Source organism: Siniperca chuatsi, linkage group LG7 (genome assembly GCF_020085105.1).
Source record: "Siniperca chuatsi isolate FFG_IHB_CAS linkage group LG7, ASM2008510v1, whole genome shotgun sequence".
Lineage (NCBI taxonomy): Eukaryota > Metazoa > Chordata > Actinopteri > Centrarchiformes > Sinipercidae > Siniperca > Siniperca chuatsi.
The window spans coordinates 6651210-6670602 of NC_058048.1; the positions used below are offsets into that span (position 1 = coordinate 6651210).

At 42.3% G+C, this 19393-nt stretch overlaps 1 protein-coding gene and 1 long non-coding RNA gene across 4 annotated transcripts in view; one reads left to right on the forward strand and one right to left on the reverse strand.

Annotated features, from left to right (window-relative positions):
• Nucleotides 1-9409: 9409 nt before the first annotated feature.
• On the reverse strand, nt 9410-13015 carry LOC122878914. The gene is made up of 3 exons (XR_006378571.1): nt 12486-13015; nt 12065-12156; nt 9410-11984 (listed from the first exon to the last, which is right to left on the reverse strand). It is a non-coding gene; the product is annotated as an uncharacterized LOC122878914 (long non-coding RNA).
• A 169-nt stretch (nt 13016-13184) lies between these two features.
• Nucleotides 13185-19393, forward strand: part of epha4l (eph receptor A4, like) — a 55283-nt gene continuing 49074 nt past the window's right edge. For all 3 annotated transcript variants that reach the window (XM_044202430.1, XM_044202431.1, XM_044202432.1), the window contains exons 1-3: nt 13185-13417; nt 15168-15235; nt 17807-18470. In XM_044202430.1, coding sequence (XP_044058365.1) covers nt 13321-13417; nt 15168-15235; nt 17807-18470 — 829 coding nt within the window. In that variant the 5' untranslated portion in view covers nt 13185-13320. The remainder of the gene's footprint in view (nt 13418-15167; nt 15236-17806; nt 18471-19393) is intronic.

The following is a 19393-nucleotide window of genomic DNA, read 5'->3' on the forward strand; positions in this document are numbered from 1 at the left end:
CTCGCTCCCTCCCTCTCTTGTTCAGTTTCTCTGTCCCCATCTGTGTGTGTTTGAATATGCTTATTTCAAGCAAATATGTGGGCAGCTGTCAGTTGCTCTGGATGACTCTGTTCCTCGGTGAATGTTTATTTTGAATGAGTTTGTTTTTGGTTTTGCATGTGTTTTTGAGCATGTACTGCGAGTTGCTTGTCTACTATGCCATTAGTGTGCATTCTTGTACTTCTATCCTTATGAGAGCCATTTTTGAACACTAATAGACATTTTAAAAAAAAGATACATATTGCGAGATCATTTTTCTGTCCCTCTCTATTTTTTTCAAGGGACTAATTTAAGGTTTACATTTAAGCTGGAGTTAGGGTTAGAATTCCTGTCAGAGGATTAATGCAGCTAACAGAAGGTCTTCACAGGTATAGTGAGTCAAACTGTGTTGTGTGTATGTGTGTGTGACTACGTGTGTGTAATCCTCAGTGCTCTCGACAGCTCTCTCCTCCTCTGTGCGACTCAGTAAGCGCTGTCACTGTGCAGCGGCGGGACGCCATAGCAACCAGCCCACCTTTAGGTGATTACCATGCTCAGCCCTACCTCACCCACCTCCTCCATCAACACCCATGGTGCAAATACAGCCCGCCCCTGGGAGAAGGAGAAGGAAAAGGAGGAGGAGGAGGAGGGGAAAGGATTAGCTGGTCTGAAGGAAATATTTTACCTTAGCATCTCTGCATCGCCGTACAAGATTAGATAGACCGCTGCACTGTGGGTTTTGCTGATATCTTGTCAGATTGTCAGATTTAGTGATTCTTCTGCTTTCACTGGAGAATACAAAGCGTAAATGATGTTCTATTGTATATGTTTGCAATCTCACTCAGCCTGCAAAGTATGTGAATCAGTTTGGAGTGAAGCAATCGATGACGTTAATTTAGCTCATCTTGGGGAATAACAGACAGAGGTTATTATGTTGACTCACACTGTGTTTTTACTGTTACTGCAGGTAACATCTGAGTTACAAGATTTTATACCCATTTGGGGCGCTGGTAGCTCACCTGGTAGAGTGCGTGCCCCATGTGCAAGGCTGAGTCCTTGCCGCAGTGGCCTGCTTTCAAGTCCGAACCTTGGCCCTTTGCTGCATATCATGCCCCCCCCCCCTCTCTCCCACATCTCCTGTCTCTCCTCAGCTGTTCCTATCAAATAAAGACAAAAAGAATCTTTAAAAAAGGATTTTATGCATATTTGACAATAAATACATTTTAATCAAGCACTGCTATAAAAAGGAGTTATTAAAAGCTGTAGGGAGGCACCTTTCAATGAAAAACATTTTAATGTGTTCAATATGAGCCCAGAGGTAGCTATTTTTAATTAACTATGTATTGTTGATCATGCAGTGCTCTAACCATAACAAACACTACTATAGACCTTTATATGCTTCAAACAAAGTGCTTGTTGGATCACCTAACAGCATCTGAGATCACCTTCTGATGGCAGATTCGGTGGGTCTGCATCCAACATTTTTTGTAACTTTCTGAAACAGACAATCGACAATCAAGTCCACTTTATGCAGTGACTGGCCAGGTGGGCAGAGGTGTAAAAGTAGGCAGGGTTTGAGACCTTAAGTCAAATCAATCCAACCAAAGCCTTATATCACAAACAATGTCTCATTGGCCTTCACATCCCATAACTCCAGGGGTTTCTGACCCAGCCAATCAAGTTCTCTAAGATGACAAAGAAAAACAACAAAACATTACATCTAAGAGTGTGGGGTATAAACTACACCATTTCTGTTAAAAATCAAACCATGACTAAACGAATGTAACGTATAGTGGAAACACTAATTTTTATAATTACATAGATGAAGCGACTGTATTCAATGTGTATCAGTCCCATCTGGCTGATACATAATCAGCTTAATAAAGTCAGCATTCGGTGGATTGAAATGTTGCATCCCTACCAGGGACTGAATTAGCAAATACAACAGTTATAAGCAGTGCTTACGTATCAACGCTGAAATCTGTTAACGTTCCACTCTGTGTCACCCTTTGCAGCAGCAACACGTTGATAGCAAAGATGTGTGTGAAAGACTGTCCGTCAGCTGAATCATCCATTGCAAAACTTGGAAAATGCCCCAACTAGTAAAATGTGATACTACTTGACTTATGCTTGATTTTGTTGCGTTAATACAGACTTGGTGTGAAATGCATCTTTTAAGTGTGCTGGCTCTATTTTGAACAGTCTTTACTGTCAACCAGGACAGGGACCACCTGACAGCACCATTCAAAGGTCATCTACTGTTCCTACAGTAATAACAAAGTACAGAGAGGGTTTTATTTGTGTTCTCTAACCACAGTAAAGTTTCCAATATATGAGTGGTTTATTAATTAATGAAAAGGCGTTACAGATACCAGTGTCAACACAGCTATCCAAACTGAATTGCATCTTTATTTAGTTTTTTGGCTTTTGTGCTACACGAAATCCAAACACAGCTGCTAGGCACACACCACAAACACCAAAGGAATTATCTAGATAAATGTTACAATGAAACACAATTGTGACTTTGTTGAAGTAGAAGATTCTCAAAATTCTCAAACACAACATCACAACAAGACAAAGGGAGGCTTTTTTCATATAACTGAAAAAAAACCCCCAAACCACTGCAACCAAAAAACCCCAGTTGTTTTAAAATCATATGCTTCATAATTTTGTTGCATTCACTGTAACTGTCCTCTTGCCTGATTGTCTCAGGTTGTTTCTACTCCTTCACATTTCCATCATCTTTATTTCTTTCTCCATCATTGGCATCAATCTATGTAATGAATAAGCAGATTTATGAATTCAATCAGTTAAAGACAGCACCGTATGTGTAGCCATTTAACATCAATAAATCATTACCACATTAATTTGCTGGCCTCTTGCCAGTTTTGCATGTTACTTCTTGTGACAATGGGTTCTATTTGGCAGTGAAGTTTGATTGTTTTATAGCTGAAAACAGGAAGAGGGGGCTGTTTTCAAATGGAGCTGAAGCTTTTTGGTTAGCAACAATCTCTGTGGCTGGACACCACTGGAAAATGTGGTCTTAATTTTGTAAACCACTAGTTTAACATCAGTAATACCACTGGAATGAGATGAATCTGCTAACTCACCATGATTTCATTTGTTTACAACAATCACATTAAGGAACCACAGTTCTTCACATTGCACCTTTCATTTGTACCAGTTTGTTTGAGAGTAACAGCTGAAGGGCCAAATGCTCATTGTGTGCTTATAAACTCCCACTACCTTCTGTGCCTTCTCTTGATTCTCACTAAGTTAGGAGATGACATCAGTTGGAACACAAACTCCATCACCAACTCACACCGTCAAGTTCGATGGTTCAGCCAAGTGTCAGTTTGTGTGTGACTATGACGCCTGTGTCTACATCTGTGCTCTGAGTCGTAAACTCACAGTTAAAACAATATCTCAGACTGAGAGAGGGAAGGTCTGTACATGACTTTTATTAATGCAATATGACTGAAATGTATGCATATTTAAGTGCATAAATAATCCATGTGTACATTTACACATGCGCATTTGTGCACATGCACACGCACCGTTACTAATACACCAAGGCTTAGGGTAATGTCCCTCATGGAGGCATACATGCCCTCCATATCTTCCACATACATACGCTTGCCATCACTGCACCAACTGCTTGTCTTTCAGTAAGTATGATGATTAGGAGGTGCTCTGAAGTGTCTGACACTGCACCATAAAATAACTTCGAGACACCTTAAATCATCTCCCCTGGAGTACTTATTCCCTTTTTCGGCTGCCAAATGTCTTTCGTTCGCGTGTAATCTTTTACATAAAAATTCTAAAGCTGCCTAGAGTTGGGGCTGATTTGTAGCTTGTGTTGATGCTTTAAGCGTTGAGTAACTGTGCCACCACAGACATCTAAATGCATCTAATGGCAGCAGCTTAATCTGGCAGCCAGAGGAGAGTTTGCTGGATCGTTACCCAGCCCCCTAACAATCAAAAATGATGCTTCTACAACAAAACAGTAGGATAACCGGGTTGTCATGGGGTTACAAAGAGTTATTTGTGACTTTGATACAACTTCGCTACCTTTATGCCTCAGAAAACAACAAAGACACAGCAACTTCAAAATCATAAACCTTGGTCACAGCCTCAGAAGGTTTCCATTAAATGCACATTTCAGTTGCATTTATTTCTATCAGACTTGCTAGAGAAAGACATGTAACCTCGATATGTCTTGATCGGGGAAGTTATATTACAGTGTGGCATTAGAGAACCTCTCTGTGTGAGCACATACCTCCTGCTGTCAAGTCTCAAACCAGTGACATTTCCCAGAACAACAACTCAGGACTGGAAAATTAAGGGTGGTAAACAACAGGGTAGACACAACAACGGTCTACTTTGAAAACCCTCAGGTAATTCTGAAATGACACAAAGGGTCTCTTGCCGCTCGGTTGCTTTTCCACAACCACAGAGAGAGCTTGCGCCTGCTGGGCTCGACTGCTGGACCTGCCGTGATGCTTATTGACTGACACACTGCCGTCAGGGGGTAGAGCTGGGTGGCCGGGGCACAAATAGGTCAGATAACAGCCACCGACGTGGCATGGTGCATGGGGATGGAGGCTGCATGGTGCACGGATGATGAAGGGTTTCAGAGTTAACATGACCATGCTGAAGAATGCTTTTTGTGTGAGTGGTGGTGATCTTTTTACTTTTTATTCAGTTATATCACACTGGCAGAAATTTGCTTATGTGGTGTCTTCATGTAAAACGTTATCACTGTAGCTGTAATTGGAAACATTTTCCAGGATGCCAATTTATCACCTTTTCAAAGCCAAAAACACAAGAACAAACATGTGATGAATGGATTGATGAACTGTGTGTTTATCTGACTTAAGCTGCAAATATTAACATGCCAGGCTAACTAGCTTACTATCTACAGTCGAAACCTAGCGTTATTTCCAAAGGCAAGAGGCATTTCATTAGCTAATGATAATATGTGGAGTTGTAGGTTACGTTAGAAAAATACCAGTTCAGGACTGGAGCATCCACTGTGTGGGAGGTGCTAGAATATCAGAGTTTAGAGTTCCTGTCCTGCTTTTTATTTGGTTTGGGGAACTCAAGCAAATCCAGTCAAACCTTCGTTAGTGTTACATTTGCCAAACTCATCGGCTACTCCTCATCCTCTCTTTCTCCTGTAAAAGTAAAGCATACTATTTGAAAATATGAATATTAAAGCATAATCTAATCTACTGTGTTGCTTGTTTTCTAAAGTAAACATCCAAACCAGTACTATACCTGTACTATAACACTAGGGCTAACACGCTGTGCCCTTTATTGTGACACCAGTGTCTATGGCAAAATGAAGTAAATTCGTTGTGCATCAATGGTGTGCCGCGACTAAACATACAACAAAACACAACAGCCACCTCAAACATCACAGTAGAAACAAATGCAGCAGGTATGTAAGAAATAAGGAATCAGGGATGTGATTTTAGGCACAACCATATTTTGACATACTGTAATTCTAATAGTTTTGGAAATATATCCGGACATACAGTATGTAGTGGTTGCACTTGCAGATTTGCATTTCATAGAAGACTGGACCGTTGGCCTTGGCGGAGGTCTACACTCTCCGAGTGCCCTTCTAGTATCATGTATGTAACCGTCAAGTACATAACTAACACCCTTTTACAGTCTTTTAGTTTCAAAACAAATCAGCTGAAAACATTAAGGAGTTTGCAACCAGCTCACAGAGTTTTGGCATTGGCTAAAGCTAGCAAGCTACAGCTGAATCTGCGTCAGTTGCCATTTCATCTGACAAGAAACAGGAACCATTGTTTCAAAATTACAGCAAATTGGAAGTGGTAAATTTGCCAACGTTATTATTGTATTATTTGTTCCGTGTGAACGGAAGGCTTTCACAGGTGTAGCAACAGTAAGGAAGGGGGAGGGCTTAGCGAGCGGTCAATTGTGATCCACCTGCTTGGACAGCCATGCCTACATCACTTTGTTTAGAAATGTCACAGGAAGAGACTTCAGGCTGGAAAAGCGCTGCAAAAAAATTGAGATATATTTTTTTATCTCTTCAAGTCCAAACACCACAGGGAATACAAGGAGAGCAGTATGTCTGATTGCCACCAAATGTCTCCCTTCAGTCAAAGTGACGGTGTTTTATTAATCCTGAATACTGGGCAGGTTTGTAAAATACTCTGGATGACAGTGTCCGCCAAATGCCTTGCATTTAAATGTAAATGTAAAAAAAGACAAGGAAAGTGACTGGCCAAGCAGCAATTTGGTAGATAAAAACAGACATGATGTGAGTCAGACATTATGTTTCGTAAACATTTCCAAACTGTCCTGAGGAGATAAAGAGTAAACAGTGGACGGGCAAAAAGAAATGCTGAAAATAGATATAAGGTACGTATTGAAGAGAGAGATTTCAATAAAGGATATAGAAAAGGAATGCAATTAATGATAGAGAGTTCTGGAGATAATATAGTAACACTGACAGATTTATACATTTGAAATGGATCATCAGCAAATCACGTTATAATAATGGACTTAAAATGAGTTGGCAGAATTAAAGGGAGATTTATGTGATTGCAAAATGTTCTCAGGAGATTTGGATGATTACAGACAAAGACAAAAAACATGTCCCATCATGTTGTAATACACAAAACAAGTGTATGTAGCTCGTGTGCATGTGTGCATCCGTGTGTTTGTGTGAGCAATATTTCCAGTCCAGTGGATTTTATCTCATCTCTGACATTCCGGTTCAGAGCTGCTCTCCTGCTGCTCCTTTGATCTCCTCTTCCCTTTCTGCTCTGGTCTCCTCTGACTCCCACTCGCTCTGACCTCCGGGGACTGTCTTCCTGACTGCGGGCCCGAGGAACACTGTGTGAAGCTGGGGATCCGAAGGTGGTGGGCAGGGCCCGTAGCCTGGGGGTCACAGGACAGCAGGAGGGATTTTAGGAGCTTTAGTTGAAACAATGGCCCAAACTGTATGAAGGGAGGTGGCAGAAGATGAGAGGGTGGAGGAGGGGGAGTTGGAGGTTTTTGCTTTGTTGACAATAAATGTGTGTTACACTTCCTGAAGAGATGTGAAAGATTGAGCACTTTCACAGACCAGTAGGTGCAAGGCTATTGGAAATCAGAAACGAGTAACAAGTAATCACAGAAAAGAGTAACGCCTGAACACTGACTCCAAACCACAAAATAATTTCTTTAAGTACGTTTCGATCCCAGTTGGATCTTCATCCGGTCAGAAGGTTTAAAAATTGATACCACACCCATAATAATATAATAATAAAACTTTATTTATAGAGCACTTATCAAAACAAAGTACAAAGTGCTTCACAACAAGAAAAATAAAATAACACAGTGAATGACGAAATATAAAGAAATAAAACACATGAAATACAGAAAAGCAATAAAATAAACAGTAAAATAAACAGCCAGTTCACGTAAAATCAGGATATGCTTTCAGATAAAAATGTGTTTTGAGACGAGATTTAAACGAAGACACTGACTCAGACAATCTAATTTCTTGGGCAAGTTGTTCCAGAGCCTCGGGGCCCTGATAGCAAAAGCTCTGTCCCCTTAGTTTTCATCCTGGACTCAGGAACAGACAGGAGACCCCTGCCCGAAGATCTCAAACTACGTGAAGGTTCATAAGGGATTACAAGGTCTAAAATATAATTTGGGGCCAGGCCATGAAGAGCCTTAAAAGTAATCAACAAGATCTTAAAATCCATCCTAAAACCAACAGGGAGCCAGTGTAAAGAGGCTAAAACAGGTGTTATGTGGTCATACTTCTTGGTCCTGGTTAACAGCCTAGCAGCTGAGTTTTGTACAGTCTGCAGTCGTGTCAGAGCTTTTGATTAAGACAAGTGAACAGGCTGTTACAATAATCAAGGCGTGAGGAGATAAAAGCATGCACAACAGTTTCTGCATCACTAAGATTTAAAATAGATCGTATTTTTGCAATGTTTCTGAGGTGATAGAAGCATGATTGGACAAGCTTAGTGATATGTTGCTCAAAACATAAATTGCTATCAAACAGGACACCAAGATTTCGTGCAACAGGCTTGATATGTTGTGACAGGTTACCAGTGGATGGCAGTATTTGTTTAGTGATGTGTTGGGGCCCAATAACAAGGATTTCAGTTTTATTTGAGTTGAGCTGAAGAAAATTTATCGACATCCAATTTTTTATGTCAGACAGGCAGTCCTGCAGAGAACTCAGCATACTAAGGTCAGTGGGCTTGACAGGGAGGTACAACTGTGTGTCATCCGCATAACAATGAAAAGAAATACCATGTCTGCGGATTACATCACCCAAGGGAAGCATGTATAAGGAGAACAATATTTGTCCCAGAATTGAACCTTGAGGCACACCATACTTGATATGGGAAAAGGATGACTTGAAGTTATTAATGCTAACACAGAATTTCCTATTGGACAGGTAAGATGCGAACCAGTCTAGTGCAGTTCCAGATATGCCCACCCAGTGCCTCAGTCTGTCTAAAAGAATGCCATGATCAATTGTATCAAAGGCAGCACTTATGTCCAACAGCACAAGAATTGAACACATGCCTGCGTCTGCATTCATTAATAGGTCATTAGTGACTTTGAAAAGTTCCAATCTGGCTTTCGTCAACACCACAGCACTGAGACAGCCCTTCTCAAAGGTATTATTGTTTTCCACAGCAGCAAGGAGCTGCTTAGATACAAGTTTTTCGAGAATCTTCGAAATAAAAGGCAATTTGGATATTGGGCGGTAGTTATCCAGGAGGGTGGGATCAAGCCCAGGTTTTTTTAAGACTGGCTGGACACAAGCTGTTTTAAAGAAATCAGGGACGCAGCCAGTAGACAGCGAGCTGTTAAAAATAATTTGTAAAAGGGGCGCAATACAATCCATAACTTCCAATAGAAACCTAGTTGGGATTTTGTCCAGAGGGCTGGAGGATACTCTCATAAGAGACATGATGTCTGCGAGTTCGGGCAGAGTAACAGCAGAAAAATTGCTCAAAAATCCCTGAGCGGGTGATCCACATCTAAAAAGGCAGGATTGGGGTGATATCAGATCTTATTAACTCCACCTTACCAGCAAAGTGCAAAAGAAACTTTTCACAATCAGCATCACACTCAGCAGGGGCACAAGGAGAGGCAGGGTTAACTAACTGATCCACAGTCTTAAACAGGAATCTGGGGTTGTGCTGATGGGCAGAGATAAGTGCAGAGAAATGGCATGTTCTTGCATCCTTCACCATCCTATTATAAAGGCGTAATAACTCTTTCATGGCCACAAAGTGGACCTGGAGACGTGATTTCTTCCATCTGCGTTCTGCTCTTCTGCAATTCTTTTTACAGCTTCGAATACTGTCATTTAACCATGGCTGTTTTCTAGTCTTTGAGTTTTGTCTATTTTTAAGAGGAGCTATGAGATCTAAGGTTGAAGAACACTGGTAGTTAAAATAATCAACCAAATCGTACATATACAGTATATACCAGTAGGTTGATAGACTCTATGATGACAGGTGTGGTTAACCTTCAACCCGCCCAGGGTGATAAACATCTCAAAACAAATAACAATTCTTTAAGTGCACAATTACATCAATCCCAAAAAATGTGGACGTGCAGATACAATAATGCATCAAATATATGCATGTATATCAATAAATCCAAAATATGAAGTATTTCGCATGGTTAAAAGCATTAAAACATATTCAAAAAGAAAAACTCAAATTCATCATATTTTTCTACTGCCATACACTAACACACATGTATGTTATTGTCAAGACAATATTGCAATCACCAAGAAGTTATCCCCACAATATGTCTGAATTTACAAAATCTCAGTTTACAATAAGTGTTTTATTTCATATTCTTGAATTAGTCCTCTTGGTGTCAAGTGTAAAGGTGTGAAAACTCTTGGAGAAGAAGGGTGTTAATGTCACCTCCTCTTCTTGGGATTCTAACATGCTCAACGCCAGGGCAGACTCTTTGCCTCCCTGAAATGCACTGCCACTGTGCTATGTTGGTCCTGGGTGCGAACACAGCGCCTGTGTTCGGCTATTCTGGTTTTCAAAACTGTGTTTTCCAACAACCCCTGTTATGATATCATATGCTTATATACAGTACAATATATGCACAGAAGAAAAACACAACTACTAACACATTCTGACCAGTCACCATGACTATTAACTCTAGTAACATGACTATCTGATCAGGAGAACTGATCAAATTAGCAACCGCTAATAGCAACTGATGTTTATAAGGCTGCTGTGGAAGAAAGCCTCTCAGTTTCCTCCAGCTATGGCAGTCCTCAACGCTATGCATTATATTGTCATCCTACTCAGTGCCACACATCCTCACTTCCGGTATAGACAGGAAGTTAAAAGACAAACTATTGCAGCCTAATTCCTAATTAGGTTGAAAAAAGGCTCTTAATAAACAGTTTCAGATATGATTTCACAGACTGACACCCTGAGTCAAAGAATTTAGAACGTCCACTATGTTAAAGTGGGACATAATTGACTGATATCTAGTTTTTTTCATAGGCGATGGGAGTCTCAAATAGCAGCAAATCGGTCTATAACACAAGTTTGTGTGAGTTTATTTGAGTGAGCTTGTGTGTGTGTGTCTGCTCAAACAAAGGATTTGGAGTCGGTGTGCATGATTGGCACACAATGCAGATGTGTGGGCAGCAGATGCCATCTGGAGAAAGCGGAGTGGGCTGGTGGAGGAAGGGATGGGGAGGGGGGGGGGGGGGCACTCCGCCACTTACCCCCCCAAAAAAGCCAGTGATTTGACAGGAAGATAAAGGAAACGATGGGAGTGTAATCAATCAAAAACACTGTGACACAAATAAAGGAAGACAAGAGACATAACCCGCCCACTCGCACCCGGTCCCGACCACCATCACGACCCATCATCGTTGCTCCACGAAACTTTTTTGCTATTGGTCGAAAAGATTAAAAGCGGCCCTCAAGGTCCCCCTCTGGCTTTTTAAGGTTGCCAGGCTTGTCGTCAGGGGAGAAAATAGGGGAAAGTGCCCTTCATCTGGGGATGTAGTTTTGGACAATCAATGTTCGGGGGTAAATTGGCCAATTTCGGTAGAGCACCAGGTGCTTTGTCTGCTTCATTACGCCGGTCGAGATACTTCCACAGGAGAGACCATAACCCCACAAAGGCAGTATCACGTCCCAGGAGACCCTCATAAACCCACACACACCTCTCTATTCCAAAACCAGCCTCATTCAATTGCATAGGACTGGTAGCTGCCCTCTCAGACCAATCATACATAAAAACACTATACTCTCTTTCTTTGAGTGGCATCTGCGAGGGGAAAACAAAGCCACACTATGTCTGTAGAAGTATTTGAGACAAAGGCAGGTCTATTCACAGTGACATCACCCCTATTAGAAAACTCCTAGATGTTTCCTTGTATGGGCAGCAATAAATATATTAGTACTTGTACAAGACTTGTAGCCAAGTCTTGGAAGCCTGAGGTTGGTGTGACGGCTACAAAAAGGCATGGGAACTAGAGCACTTGGGATCTGCCAAATGTGGATGCTAGAGGCTACAAACAATATTTGCCACACAAAGACACATTCATATATGTATGGCACTGTATTGAGATGAGAGGAAAAAGGGCATTCAGACACCTGCTGAGAGTGGGGAAAACGTCTTATAGCCTGCACTGTCTCACCATCACAAACAGGTTTTTGAAGCCAAATTAAGTGAAATCCAAAATGCATGCGGCTTCATTTAAATTTTAAAGATAGTAGATTTCACCCAACAGAAATAACAACATTGAGATACTTTTTTGTTTCATGTGATGGAATTCTGTTTTGACTCCCCACCGTCAGAAATGATCAGCAGATAGAGATCCAATGACTTGCCCAAGGACGCTTCAAGAGGGTGCATGTTTTCCAGCTGAATCACTGTCTCTGTAATCTGTGAAAGGCCACATTCCACTGTAAAGGAGACACAATATTTTAACGGTGCAGGTTGTGGTTGTGTAGTCACAGGCAGCACTGATGCAGAACGCCCTAACCTGCCCACATGGTGACAGTCGCCCCTGCAGATCATTGAAAGGTTGCCTGCCTGCCGCTGCAATGGGCACGTCTCATGGGAGCAATAGAAGACCTGTGTAGGAGGACATAAAAGAGTGAGAGCACCCTGGGCAAAACCTCAAATCTGGACACAGCTGGCTTTTCTCAGACATGAACAATGCAGCCTTTGTTAGAAGAAAAACTGCAGAAGTAACATCAATTCCTACATTTCATTCACCTTTACAGCTCTTCAACACCAGGTCTGCTCTATAGCCTGTACTGATGGATGAATGTCTGTGCTCATTTCATCATAAATACCCTTAAAGCCTTGATAATATTAGAATAACAGCAAGTGACAATAATCCAATACAAGCTTGCCGCTGATCACAAAACGGGCATTGTCAATTTCACAAAGTGCAATACCTTGTAATGCTAGGGAGGTCATGCTCATGCTTGTTCTTTAATCCAATTTTGGAGGCAGAACAGGCGTCAATATCTCCGCTAGGTGGCGACCTTGGTCTGATGCGGCTCACCTTGGACAGCGCTGCGCTTGACTGGAGCCAGACTACATGCAGGATCAGCACAGTGTGACTGCTGAGGAACACAGAGGACAGAAACTGACGCATTGCATTATACGCATAGAAATATATAGTTGAGGAGCAGTTTCTATTTTTCATTTAAAGTTAAGGAAGCAGTGATTGAAGCAGACTTAATTTCTTAAACAAACTCAGTGCTCTATATGAAATCGAGGCGCACACACACACACACACTTCCCATTCGTTTTTACTGTTGACTAACAGGACATGCCCCCCCGCAGTTTATTCGTGCAATTTCAATCGGTGACTCACAGAGTTATGGTGAGTTTTACATCACCTTTGTGCCTGCCTGGCAAATGTCGTGGAGAAATGTCACCTCACACTATCACCATCTCATCGTGTCTGTGACTATAGCGTAAATGAGAAAGTGAGTTGTTTGGGGTGTGCAGGGGGGTAGTTAATTATTATGTGCCCCCCCACCACCTTCCCCTCTATTACGTTTCCTATATGGATTGACGGGGTCGCGTCAGAGCGCACAGAGTAGACCCGCCTCCTGGCTGTGGTGCGCTCTTTGCGTCTCTCTCCCACTGTCCGCTTCAAATCCATAGTCCACTGGGAAAGAGAGAGAGAGGGAGAGAGAGGGAGTGAGAGAGAGAGAGAACAGGACCTGGGAGAAGAGCAACGAAAGAAAAAGAGGAGAGAAAAACGGAACAACGACACAAATGGCACTCATGGCAGGGATTTTGTTCACGGCCACCTTTCTCATTTTTGGGATTTCTACATTTGTTTCGCCGGCACGGATATACCCCCCAAATGAAGGTAAGGCTGTTGGAAGAAAATTACTGCCTCGGACTTCTGACTTCATCCCCGCTCCGTCTCGGTGTGTTATTTGCGCTGCGGAGCCTCACTTCGTGGCCCCTAGTTGCGAGTGTGTGGAGCCGCGATGAGTTAAATGGTGAAAAACACCGACGGTCACCTTTACGCAGAGACTTTTGCGGGGTTTTATGTGACCGAAACTGGAACGAGAAGTGGCTGTCCAAATGCGCACCGGCTGTTTTGGTCGCGGCTGGGGGCTCGGATAGTGCCAGCTGCCGAAAGCCTGGGAGCAGGAATACTTGTAGCCCCGATACGTGCTCGTCTCACTGTTAAGAGAGAAAGTCAAACCGATCTCTGCTCAAATAGAAGTTTAATTTTGCGTAGCATCTACCTAAACGGACGTCTCGTGTAACAGAAATGAAGAACATTTACGAGACAGTGGGGGAGACTCGCACACATCCGACTGGCCAAGCAGCGCTTTATTTATCAATTTCAGAATTGTTCACACTGATCGCTCCTGCTGCTACAGTGTGTTTTGGTGGAAGGTGATTGTGGGAATGACAGGAAAACCAATTCTAAAAGTAAAATTACATGCCGGATTAAAGAATGGTTCCTAGCGATCAATAAAAGGTCTACCAGATATACGTTTACCGAAAAGAGTCCAAACTTTGAACTGCAAGATGTTAAAATTGAGCACGGTGTGTCCTACACAAAAACAACAGCTCGGAAGGTTTCGGGACTATATCTGCTCGGGGTCCCGGGGCGCAGTGTATCTAGTTTAAAAATGTTAGGCCCAATAAAGGTTATAGCAAACACTGTTAAATGAAGTAGCCTGCTTTATTGTATTTAAAAGAACTCCATCGGACGCATGGAATCTGTCTCCTGCAGACTTATGTTTCTATTTCTGTCCTGCTCCACAATGATGCATCACAGGCTCAGTTAAGTTAAATATGAAACTAATGTTTCAAATTTAAAATGGATCCGTCTGTATTGTACCTAATAATTTATACCGTGGACTTACATAACGGGCTTATTTATGAATTTATACTGAGCAGTTGATTAAGCATTTTGCTCACACCGAATTCAAAACCACCGTAAAATAGATAGATAGATAGATAGATAGATAGATAGATAGATAGATAGATAGGTATAGGCTACTCTATGCAACTTAATTCAATCGAAAATATTTACAATAATTACAATTACAATCAATGCTTCACAGACATAATGTTTTACTTTTTCTCGAGAATATTTTGTGCGACAGCCTGTCTGTCTGTCAGGGTCATTTTAAATGCGTTTTGTTCTTCAACGACCAAGTTTATGCAGACGGCTCCTCAATTGATTCCGATCACATCAAATATGCTTTAAGTCGATGCTGAGAGAAATTAATTAATGTTATTTTAAAGACACTGGGGAAATACATTTGTCATTTGTAGAAAATCAGTCAAAACGACATGCGTTAACACAGCAGGGAAATTACGCATAACAAAACATTTGCACGTTTATCATTTGTAAGACTCTTTGGCCTACATTCTGTATTCTATCTCTGTACTGACATTCATCATGAGGATATTTTTCAACTTGATGAATCGCTTTAACAGTCATTTCCATTCATTAAGCCTTTTTTTTCGGAAAACCAAGGGACCCATTTTTCTTCCTGTGTGTTACACCTAAGTGGATTATACATGCCAATGCGGATGTTGCATGGATGGACTGAGACTGCATGCTCACTTCTCCCATTCTTGTTTTCCAGTCACGTTATTGGACTCCAGATCTGTACAGGGGGAGCTGGGATGGGTCGCCAACCCGACAGAAGGAGGGGTAAGTACTGCAAAGAAGTGTCCCCTTGTTAGGACGCATGGACCCCTATTGAGCAGAAATGGAGAGATGATATCCATTATTGGCAAGGGCTCTGGAGTGGACCGCCAAATAGATACACAGCCCTCTTTGATAAGATTTTGTCCTGGTGAGCTCTTTATGGGAATATCTTTGTTGATGATTTACTGTGCAGCTGTCTGCACTGTAGGGATATTGGGCTCAGGGTGAGATCAAGGCATAATTTCCTGTATCTTACACTAAAATATGGGTAAATTAGAATTAGCCATTTTGTTTAATGCAGAGACCCTCTGGAGCACCCTCCAGGGCCCCATGGGGTCCCCGGAATCCATTTTGAGAACCGTTGGTCTATAGGCACCCCCCTCACCCCCAACCCCTGCTCCCCTTTCTCCTAGCTTCCCTTCTCTCTAACCACTCTGTAATGGTCAGATGCAGAGGCCGATACTGCAGCGGGCGTCAGGTTTCCTGAATAGACGTTGGATTGAATTGGTCTTTGTGGGGAAACTTTATATCCCTTTCCGCCATTGAGTTGAAGCGAGGGAGAGAGAGAGGAACTTGGCAGCTGAGAGATGGTCCTTTGGAATGGATGAATAAGGGGGAAAGTGCAGTGGGGTTCAGCTCTTGCTGGAGGACGGCTGCATCTCACTATAAAGCAACGGGGAAAAGGGTGGACCAAATGCATGATCCCTCAGTCTAATTGGGATATCTACAGTGGCTCTGATAAGAGAAAGAATAGGGGCTGCACTTGGGCCAACAGTGGCCATGGTGTGCCACGGGCATTAGAGAGCGAGAGGAAGGTAAGGCACATGCCATGCCTTAACATAGTCTAAATTTGATCATATCAAAATGGCCAAAAATGCATTTGAACAGCATGTCTTTGAAAGTCAGTGGTGACCTAAATTAATAATTGTTCACATTAAACAAATAACAGTGTTTTGTTAGTCAACAATCACTTCTCCATTTGTTCTACTTACAGAAATTTGATGATGAGCACAAGCGGGCCTTTTAATGTTTAATGAAAATTAATACAAATTAGCAACAATCATGTCAACTAATGAATACGAACCCAGGGGAACAGAATTTCACCTCGTGCAGCTGTTGCCGGCTCTGCTCGCAAGCTTTTCTCAATGAACTTGGCCAGTGCTGCACTCAGGTCCTCCCATCGGCCATTTTATCACAAACAAGTGATTGACAGGGTCCTGGCAGCCCAGGCAAGCCTGCATTCACCCTCTCATTACGACCAATTGGCTTTATTCTCCCTCTTCCCTGCTATTGGGGAAAGGTGCGGCCTTATCTCACCGCCCCTTGATTTCCACAACAAAAGGGAAGAGAGGAAGGAAGAGAGCAGAGTGGAATGGAACAGCAGGGAATGATAGACACTTTCTCAAATCATACAGCCACAGCTATGTTTAGCATTATCCCACCCTCCTCCAGGGATATAAGGCTTTAAATCAGATTGTTTATGATAAGGCGTCAAATCAAATCTGGCAGCATAACCCATATCTTCCACTGTCCCATTATGACTTTTTTGTACAATGTTCTAAATGTTTGAAGCTACGGCAGCCAAAGGCCTGTCTGCTCTTGTTTATAGCCCAGCTCATTCAAAGAGTATTTAAAACACACAGTGAAAAACTTAGGCGAACACAGCGCTTTGAGCCTCTCAAGACATGCTCGTATTTGCTCAACAGTGATCTGTTGAGAGGGGAACTTTATCATAAGTAAAACAAACATACCCTCCCGGCAAAAATAAGCCAGGCCACGCAGGATAACGTAATCCATGCACCCCACGTCAGCATCTCCCTCTCTCTTCTATGACTTCATACTAACAACAGCAATTAACATGTGTACCTCTGTCTTCCAGTCCCCACCATGTTTGCAGATGTAAAACAGGCACACTTTTGATCATTAGCACTGATTCAGAGACCTATGGTTTTTACATCCACATAATCCCCTGTTTTCATTCTTTCCTTTATTTCTTCTCTGATACACTGAACCATACAGGTCTCTCAGTGTGTATGTGTGTGTGTGTGTGTGTGTGTGTGAGAAGGATTTCGTATACCACTCCCCAAGAAATTGAACTAGGCATTACTGAGGCATATAACTAATTACAAATTTCCTCTTTCACATTTGAGGAGAAGCTATGAATATTAATATCTTTATGATTCTATATTAGGACCTAACAAGTCTATTAGGTGCCATTCATAAAATATGTATTAAGTTTAGCCATAAATTAATTGCTTTGCTGAGACTCAAATATTGACTAATCTTTCTCACATGCTCTTTTGCACAGTTTCTCTCATTCTTGGCATAGACTGGCTCTCAGTCATGTGTGTTTACTTACATAGTCCATTTTAATTAGGAGAGCATTTAGTTTTTATATTTCTCTGATTTCCTTAACCTTTAACAATCCTGCCATGACACTGTTATAGCATTTTCCTACTGTACTGAATTTTGGTTTGGAATTCAGCATACATGATTAATTAGCAGATTGCAGATTGAAACTTAGAGATTTAAGAATAGCGTTGTAACATTTTTAATGTTGTGTCCTTTCCCCAGTGGGAGGAAGTGAGTATTATGGATGAAAAGAACATTCCCATCCGGACGTACCAGGTGTGTAACGTCATGGAGCCAAACCAGAACAACTGGCTCCGCACTGACTGGATCCCCCGAGGCGGTGCCCAGCGTGTCTACATTGAGATCAAGTTCACCCTCCGAGACTGCAACAGCCTTCCAGGGGTCATGGGAACCTGCAAGGAAACCTTCAATCTTTACTACTACGAGTCCAACAATGACAAGGAGCGCTACATCCGTGAGAACCAGTTCGGCAAGATCGATACCATCGCTGCAGACGAGAGCTTCACTCAGGTGGACATCGGCGATCGCATCATGAAGTTGAACACAGAGGTGCGAGATGTCGGCGCCTTGACCCGGAAGGGCTTCTATTTGGCCTTCCAGGATGTTGGAGCATGCATTGCGCTTGTGTCCGTCAGAGTCTTCTACAAGAAATGTCCTTTAGCGGTGCGTAACTTGGCTCAGTTTCCCGATACCATCACTGGAGCCGATACCTCCTCACTTGTGGAAGTTCGTGGCTCATGCGTGGATAATTCAGAGGAGAAGGAGGTTCCCAAGATGTACTGCGGGGCTGATGGAGAGTGGCTGGTGCCAATTGGGAATTGCCTGTGTAACCCTGGATATGAGGAGCGCAATGCAGAATGCCAAGGTAAAGAAATGACATTTGTCTTAGATCACTCTCCCTTCAAACCCTGCCAGTCCCTACAGTATCCTACCTCTTTAATTTCTCCCCATCCTCTTGCTCTGTCTCTTTGTCTTTATCCCCTATGTTTTGTTCCCTTTGTCCTTCCCTCTCCTCCCTCCATCGACTCACCCACCTCAAACTCTGTTGGATATTTTTTTCTCCTGCTCTCCCACTCTCTACAGTCTTCTTTCCAGTGTCTGGTTGGGTGATAGAAACAATGATGATTGTAAATGGAGTAATTAGCGGGCCCACTGGGAGGTGTTGTGCAATAGGATGCATCCCAGGAGAATTGGTGATACCGGGAGAGGAGAGTAGAGCTCCAACTGGTTCGCACTACTGCTGTGTCTTTCACCCCCACCCGCTCTTTCTCTTATTCCCAATGGAGCCCAAAGCTGGGAAAAAGCGATAGACAGCTTTAGAGGAAGGGAAGTAGAGAGAAATAGTTTGTCATTCCATGCAGGTTTTAGAAGAGTGAAAATACACAGCTGTGAGATGGGGTTGAAATAGTGCTATTTGGTAGGGGGGAATAGTCCTTTGTGGACGATTATTCTAGTCTCAGCTCGCCATGATCCTATACCAGGCTGTTTGATGAGGTTTTAAGGTCAGTGCAGAAGTGCCTCCTTCCAGATTTTTTTTAAAATCAGGAGCATAATAGACATGTCAACATGTTGGTGAATTCAAAACATTGCCTAGAATTGCCCATTAAACGTTAGAAAAGACCTGCCAATAGATCTTTCCGAATTTTTGCTTCAAGACGTTTCAAGTTTAGGCTCTTATGATGAATGTTTGATAGACACTACCCTAAATTAACTTGCTTGCACACAGTAGATTGTAGTTTGTATGGTATTCAGCAGTGTATTGTGGATAGCATTTAGTAGTATTTAGCA